General features: G+C 33.9%; 1 protein-coding gene across 1 annotated transcript; it reads left to right on the top strand.

Moving 5' to 3' along the window:
* The first annotated feature begins 2,208 nt into the window (after positions 1-2,208).
* On the top strand, positions 2,209-6,348 carry LOC126698324 (30S ribosomal protein S13, chloroplastic-like). The gene is made up of 3 exons (XM_050395474.1): positions 2,209-2,399; positions 5,684-5,908; positions 5,982-6,348. The coding sequence occupies exons 1-3, from the start codon at positions 2,286-2,288 to the stop codon at positions 6,147-6,149; spliced, it is 507 nt and encodes a 168-aa protein (XP_050251431.1). The 5' UTR covers positions 2,209-2,285; the 3' UTR covers positions 6,150-6,348.
* The last annotated feature ends 1,886 nt before the right edge of the window (positions 6,349-8,234 follow it).

Raw genomic sequence — 8,234 nt, 5'->3', positions numbered from 1 at the left:
GACACAAGGAATGAAGAAAGGCATGTCCCATCAGTTGTCTATGACTCAAAAATGGCTGATGATTTAGGAATAAGCACTTGATAAAAAGAAGCCTAGTACCTCATGAAACGCAGGAAGGTGAACTATGAAGGAAGGTTGCTGAGGATCTTTCAGCTTGACAGGGAGGAATCTACCTATTTAGAGATAACGACAAAAGGTGAAACAGCCAAAAAGAGGGGTCTAAAAATGTCCATCTAAAAGCTTTGGGAAAGAAGCTTGAAAGTTAGCCCTTAAAACCCCCTAAAAGAGGAAGGTCAGTTGGGGACTTTTTGGGGGGAAACCTAAAAAAAAGAATGTAGTGAGAAAATAAAGAAAGGACCAGCCACCAATATTGCTGACACAACATTGGTTTTGATTATAGTTGTCAAAATGTGAATCGTTTAGTGAATCGATTTTTATTTTTTTGTATCGTGTATCGTATCGTGTATTGTAAGATACACAAACACTTAATAAAATCTATAAAAAATTGTAGATATACATATATAAAGGGTATATATTCATTATAAATTTTGAATATATTCAACTAATGAGTAATTTATTCATCACTTATGTAATAATATTTAACAAGCTAACTAAATAAATCAAACTAGCACGTGTTTATAACATACACATTCAAATTGCTTAAATTCAAAAGTTATAATATATTACAAATGACCCAAAAATTAATTTATTTTATCATATTCATCATATTGGCTAATCAACCCCATCTAAGTCAATGCTATCATCACATTTATTATTTTGCAGATTTATTTATTCATTAACATTTTCTTCATCATCATTAACATTTACTATCTTTTCTTGTTCTTTTTATTTTAATAATTAAAAAAAAAAATTCTTCTTTGGTATTCTAGTTTCTTGGACTATAACAATAATGAAAAAAATAAAAAATAAAAAATAATATTTTCAATTAATATCTTATTCATAGTATAGAAAATAAATTTGTAAATATTAAAGTGAAGTATAAGTGTATACTGTGTAGTCCAAATTTTGTAAAAGAAAGAGAGAGAGAAACTTATGAATATGTTACTTTATTAGGTTAAATTAACTACCCTAATGATTTTATGTTAACTTGTTAGATTCAAATAAAAGTACAACTTTTAACAAAAAAAAAAATATCATTTTAAAGCATTTGTCTGTGTATCGTATGATACGTACAATTTTACGATACAATACGATTCATACGATACACACACTATATCATACGATTCACGAGCACTTACGATATGTCGATACGATACAAAACTTTTTACACACGATACGATACGTATCGTACGATACATATCGCGTATTGTACGATACTGACAACTATGGTTTTGATACCTAAGGCAATAAATGGAGGGAATCAATAGCACACCAAAAACCCTAAGAAGGTACTATAAAAGGAGGATCAAACCATCCGCAAAAGTCACTCAACAACAATTAATCAGAGCAAAAAGAGTCTTTAAGAAACTCATTTAAACCTCAGAAAAGAGAGAATAGGGTGTAAGGGATCTTGAGATAAGTGCTAGAGGATACACTTGGATTCAAGGGGATTCAAATCTCACAAGTCCTGGAAGCCTATAAAAAGCTATCTAAGTTTGTGACTTTTGAACTTATTTGAACTTTGTGACATATCCCCGCAAGAAATAGGGTCTAATGTACTAAAACTCAATATAATGACATATCACTTTATTTTCTGAGGATCCTTGATGTCTTTACTTGCTTTTTCTTTATTTCTTTATTGTTCCTTAGCCATTTACTTCACAATACGTATATATTTGTATGTATGTGTTGTAGGATCCATGTTTTTTAACTTGGTTTATAATCAGCCCAATATAACTGCGGTAAACCAAGCTCAGTCCACCAAACAACAAATATAAAACTCTTTTGGAGCCCAGAATCCTTGATTCCACTTGGGCCTAGGTACTATCCAAAATAAAAACCCATAAAATGTTAAAGTAAAAATAAACATGCAATATGCTTTAAATATATATATATATATATATATATTGCCCATTCGAGTCGGCAATGAATCTTACAATAACTATAGAATTATTAAAAAAAAAAAAAAAGTTACATAACTATTAATTAAATAAATATATTATGTGATTTGGCAACCATTGGACTTGGTAGGAGTGGCCCATAATTTGTTTAAGTCAGTTCGGCTAGGTTGGGCCCTTTCGGCCCAATTACGCGATTTTTGCAGAAGATAAGCCTAGCTGCGTCTGCGTTTCTGACCATTGACACAAAGTGAAAGCGGGGAGGAAATGGCACAGACGCTGGCAATGCCTCTGGCACCCTCGCTCTCCGTAATCTGCAACGGACCAAACCCTAGTTTCTCCTCTAAATGCCTTTCATTCTCAGTTTCAACCCCTCCTAAGGTAACCTGCACCTTCGCTTTCTTCTGCGCTTTATTTATTTTTTGCATTTCACTTTCAATTCTTTTTACTCTCTGCTTCCTTGGAAATTAGCTTTGCTTCTTTCTCTCAGCTTTGATTTCTTTTTGTTTCGCTCAGGAGAATTTAAATTGCTTAGAATTGACACTCAAATTGTTTAGATATAGTTAGGATTAGTTTTTTTTTTTTTTTTTTTTTTTTTTTGGGATAAAAAGTTAGAAATTTATTTATAAATGATAAATTGAGTGCTTCATTTGCCATTAAAGCGGAAAAACATTTTTCCTGTGCCCGAGTGTAAACTACTTAGGCTGTCAGGGGTAAATGTCCCTGACAACTAGTTCTAGCGGGTGGGGTGAGTTGCCTGTAATGTAAGTTTTATCAACTAGGGGCTAGTTTAACGGGCTCTTCTCTAGAAAGATTCCTTAGGATTAAAATAATAATTTAAAAAAAAACGCAGAAAAACACACTGGCAATTCCTCTAACCAAATGGCACTATCACTACTATCTTTAGCATAGAATGTCAAATGTCAATTGAGCAGCCTCTATTTCAATTCTTCTCTATGAAACTGACTGACCAAGGTGATCTAAAACCTTGCAAGAGCCCATTAAGTTCATCAATCAGATGTCCTTTGGGAACTATCGAACAAGAACCATGCTGTATAATTCTAAAAAATTCATGATTATCACACTCAAACATGCAAGCAAAACTAGCTACTTCCAGGACAGAATTTTGCAGCATCAAGAGCACCCATTATATAAACGATTGGCCCGACTCAATATGTGCACTCCCCTGCCTATCCCATGAATTCAGGAAATCTGCCAACCACTTCAAGCTGGATTTCCACTGTGGGAATTGAGTTGCATAGAGACCTTCATAGAAACAGTGGAACCTTCCTTGGAATCTTGAGCTTCCATAACAATTAACTGAGCTTATTATCCTGTGAGACAATTATTCACCATCCACATCTTATAAAGTTATAATTGTCGATATGCTGTACTCGCTGAAAACTCACCATTTCTTGATGCCATTCAAATAAGTTTTTCCTTGGATGAATATTGGACAAAGGAATCTTCCTTATACAGTCCACATCATCTCGTAAGAACACTAGGTGGATTAAAGAAACATTCCACCTATACCCATCAGCACTGGCAAAGTGCACGCGCACGCAGGGGGTGGGGGTGCATGCTCCCCTTGGCTTTCTAAAATTTCCCTCCCTCTTATATTTTTTATAAATATATATATATATATATATATATATATATTACGAATTCTCCCCATCCTCCCCCAACACACCCTCCCCTCAAAAAAAGAAAATTTGGCTCCACTACTAGCTATTAGGGTCTATAACCTAACACTCTCCATTGCCATTCGCCATCTTAATCCCTGTTGAGGTAGAGGTTTAGCAGCCAACACACTCCTCCAAGAATGGGATGGACGATTTCCAAGTTGGGCTTCTGAATGAACCGTTAGGATAATACTTGGCTGGCTACACCTAAGCAAACAGAGATTGTGGATTTTGAAGGAGTCGTCAATATTGTTTAGACAACATAACCATATTAAAAGATGTCATCCTCTAAAACCCAAACCTCTTTGGTCCTTAGGCCGACATAACTTTGTATAATTAAGCCAATGAATAGGGTGTTCATCTCTTTGCTGTCCTCACCAATAAGAGTTAATAATTGTTGTCAATTCATGACACAAACTCAATGGTAGTTTGAAGAACTCACATAAGTTGGGATTGATTGAGCAATAGCCTTAATGATAACCTCCTTCCCAGCCACGAAGAGACTTTCATTCCAACCATGCAATCTCTGCCAAACATGTGTCTTCAAACCAGCAAAAACAGTTCTTCTTGATCATCAAACACAAGCAGGTAGTCCCAAATAGGTATCAAAACGAGTAGTTGAGCACCCAGCATTGTGCACATTAATGAACGATCCCTATATGAGGTATTCCTACTAAATAAGATTTGAGCTTTGGATTTATTAACAAACTATCCTATGCTTTCTCATATTTTAAAAACACTACCCAATCTACCAGTTAGGATGCAACCTAGTGGTTGTAGGCTTGGGATGAGTTGCAAACCCAGACATCTTGGGTTCAATCTCCACTAGGAGTTCCCTTGAATTACCTAATACACGATTCTCGTGAGTGGGTCATGTATCCATGGTGTACTTCCCTAGGATGGGTCCAAAGGGCCCTGCCTTGGTGAGATTCCACATCATAAAAAATAATAATAATAACAATGTTTTTACAAATATAGATATTGGTCGTTTAAAATAATGATATCCATATTATTTTATTAATTGAAGAATTAATAATTTGACCATTATGAATTTTGTAAATGACAAAGATACCCTTGAACATTTTTTAATATTTTGTTCTAAATTAACTATATGTAATTACTGGATTTAGATCCTCTAGATTTCTTAGGGTACTCTACCAAATAAATTTCCTTAAATCTTAACCATTCTTTAATGATTTAATGGTCTAGATTCTGCCATGTCAGCATTCCACTAACAATAATCTTAATTATTTTGTTTGCAATATTATTTTATTATTTTAAGAATATTGTTAGTGAAATGCAGACACGATAGAATCTAGACTATTAAATCATTAAAGAATGGTTAGTATTTAAGGAAATCTATTAATAGAGTATCCTAGAAATCTAGAGGATCTAAATCCGTAATTACTCATTAGTTTTAAGAAAGAAAAAAGTGAGAAGTTGAATTCAAATGTAACATTAGTTATTACATATATAAAAGAGATTGAAGAATTTCACTTTTCCTTTAGAAGTTAGTATTCTTGTATTTCATGGGAATTGTAATTCTTAAAAATTTTGACAAATCAACAACCGCATTTTCATGAAGTCACAAGAGTTAATAATTCGTATCCCCAATTACTACTTTACAAAGACACCCTTAGAGTCTATATGGTGGTTTCTTTATAGTCTTGTTGGTTTGTTTGCCAAAACCATTTTAGGGAAAGAGAAGAAAATACGGTATTAACTTGTTTTCTGTTATTTTATGTTTAACATTATCAACTTACAATTTTAGATTAGGGTTAGGTACTTGCGGTTTTAGTTTAAATGGGTCCCAAATAATTGAATCTCTGAGAGGGGAACTTTTTTTTTGGGTTATTTTTGGGGGGCATTCAAAATTTTATTTTATTTTATTTTATTTTGGTTTCCATTATACTTTGAGGAATTAAATTGGGAGTTATAGTTTTGTATAATTGGTGTGACCTGGGACTCATATGTTACATGTAGATTCGTGGTCTAAGCATTAAATGTGTTCGTGTTGGAAATGTGGAGATCCCAAATAACAAGAGGGTTGAGTACTCTCTTCAGTATATACATGGGATTGGCCGTAGCACAGCTCGCAAAATCCTTGGTGACCTCAACATTGCAAACAAAATCACCAAGGACTTATCTGAGGAAGAACTCATTACAGTGCGTGACCAAGTCTCCAAATATATGATTGAAGGCGACTTGGTAACTCACCTTCTCTCTTTCTATACATAAATGAAAATTTTAGTTTTAACGAAACTGATTGTGGGTGTTTCAGAGGCGGTTCAATGCACTGAATATAAGGAGATTGAAGGAGATTCAGTGCTACAGAGGGATGCGGCACATTCAAGGGCTGCCGTGTAGAGGACAACGAACGAAGAATAATTGCCGGACCTTGAAGGGTAAGAGGGTTGCTATTGCTGGAAAGAAGAAAGCTCCACGTTAAGCAAATAGGTTTTGCTTCTTCTGTAATTGATGAACTGTTGTCTGGTTTTGTATATGAATCAGCTTATGCTAATTGCTTTCAGTTGATCTGATTCAGTTTATCTGTTTATGTAATTGTGAACTGATCTGTTGAGGTGCATCATCTAACCTTCTGTTTTGTATTATCTTGTTTCTTTCTGGAATTGAGGTTCTTGGCAGTACATACCATGCATTATCCACAAAATATAAATTGTCTTGCTGACAAGTAACTTTTTTTGTGCATCGGTTTTTGCTGGTCAACGTTAGTTCCCTGGAAAGTTAAATTTCGTCTTGTAGTCTAACTGTCATTTTCTGACATTTTGTAAGATTCTTGTTAAAATACTGGACAGGTTGTATACTTGTATGAATCCTGGTCTGGCTTGAAAGTTTGAACTATTGGAAATGCTATGAAAATTAAAGAGCGGATGATGACTTTTTGAAATAGCGGAAAATACTAAAACCATTTTTTTTTTTCGTTCTAATGCACAAATGATATTAGTATTCCACTTCTCATCACTTTATGTATTCTAAATCTGTTAGCTTTTGACAAGTGCATTCATTATCTATAAATCTTGTGACACAAAATTCTTCACAACCTAACTGTGAAATCCTGACATTTTGTAAGATTCTAGTTAAAATACTGGACAAGTTCTATGAATCCTGGTCTTGCTTGAAATTTGAACTATTTGAAATGCTACGAAAATTGAAGTGCAGATGACTTTTTGAAAAAGTCTCAAATGCTAAAACTTCTTCCTACCCCCGGTGGCTCTCCCACTTCTCCTCCTATGCACAAATGATAGTAGTACTATACTCCTCATCAAATTATATTCTAAATCTGTTAGCTCTTGACAAGTTCATTCATTATCTATAAATCTAGTAACACAAAATTTTCCACAACTATTGACGTGACTTGTTGCGATCAATACATAATAAAAGTGGTGTCAATTGTAGGTCCATGTGAAAACAATGTTACTCTAATTAAAAAAATCACCATAGCAAGTTGTGAAGAATTGTGTCCTTAGTGTTGCACCTGATTTTTCTTCTATCTTGCTTATTTTGTATGTATATTCTTTAACTGTTGATTTTCTATGCATGCCTGAGACTGATACAATATTGTGAATCATTCACTTTGATCTGAATTGTGAATATCAATCAAAATACGCTTAAGAACACTTTTTGATCCATTCGATTTTTCTATTGTAGGAGTAGGAATGTTTCTACTGTGAGGAGAGAGGTGTCAAAAAAAGAAGTTATAATAAAAAAAAAGTACAATTATACAAAAACCAGGATTGACTCCAAACCATCATCAACAAGATGGATTGGGTTTGTAAAGTTAAAGATTGAGATAGGTCCAGTTCTATTACAGCTGAAGTTCATTGGGCCAGGTTATGAGCAGCAAACATTACGTCTCTCCTCACGGTAGAAACATTCCTACTCCTACAGCAACACTCTCCTAAGTACGAGGAGTATGTCGTCCACAATTGGAGCAAAGGTCCATGGAGGGAAACCACAACTGCTACCGAATGAGATCCTTTGTTTAATATGTGTTAAAATAAGAGCTTTACCTAACTAATAGGTGATTTATGTGCCATGATACCACGATACTATATGAGGTACTAACTTTCTTATAGAAACAACTTATTTTATGACTTTTCTTGCAACTTCTTGAGTTGGCAAGTTGTGAAGGGTGAACAATTACTTTCATATGATCTCATCACTAACACCATTTTTATTTTCTATCACTTACAACCAATTGCTTTAGCAATATGTGAAACAAGTTGTGTTGGTTGATTTATGTATCTAAAGTTTTAATTTGGGGGTGGGGGAATCTATTAGTTACTTGGCTTTTTTTTTTTTTTTTTTTTTTTTTTTTTTTTTTTTTTTTAACATAGAAATATAGGAATTTTATTATTGGTGCTAATTCCATCTACGTTTCACTATAGGCCACTAAGGTAGTAATCTAAGACCCCATCCATTGCCCAATAGAATATAATTAAGGTCTTCTTACCTATCTAAAAATTAGAAGAAAAAAAAAAAATTAACGCCCCTAAAATGCAGTGTCCCTAAA

The sequence above is a fragment of the Quercus robur genome, chromosome 9 (genome assembly GCF_932294415.1).
Source record: "Quercus robur chromosome 9, dhQueRobu3.1, whole genome shotgun sequence".
In the NCBI taxonomy this organism is placed as follows: domain Eukaryota; kingdom Viridiplantae; phylum Streptophyta; class Magnoliopsida; order Fagales; family Fagaceae; genus Quercus; species Quercus robur.
This window is presented reverse-complemented; position numbering and strand designations above follow the sequence as displayed.

What these genes read in the sequence shown, in the direction of transcription:
- LOC126698324 (XM_050395474.1), top strand. Translation starts at nt 2,286, where the DNA reads ATGGCACAGACGCTGGCAATGCCTCTGGCACCCTCGCTCTCCGTAATC. An exon ending in CAGTTTCAACCCCTCCTAAG is followed by an intron (nt 2,400 to 5,683) that starts GTAACCTGCACC and finishes TGTTACATGTAG; the next exon opens with ATTCGTGGTCTAAGCATTAA. An exon ending in ATATGATTGAAGGCGACTTG is followed by an intron (nt 5,909 to 5,981) that starts GTAACTCACCTT and finishes TGGGTGTTTCAG; the next exon opens with AGGCGGTTCAATGCACTGAA.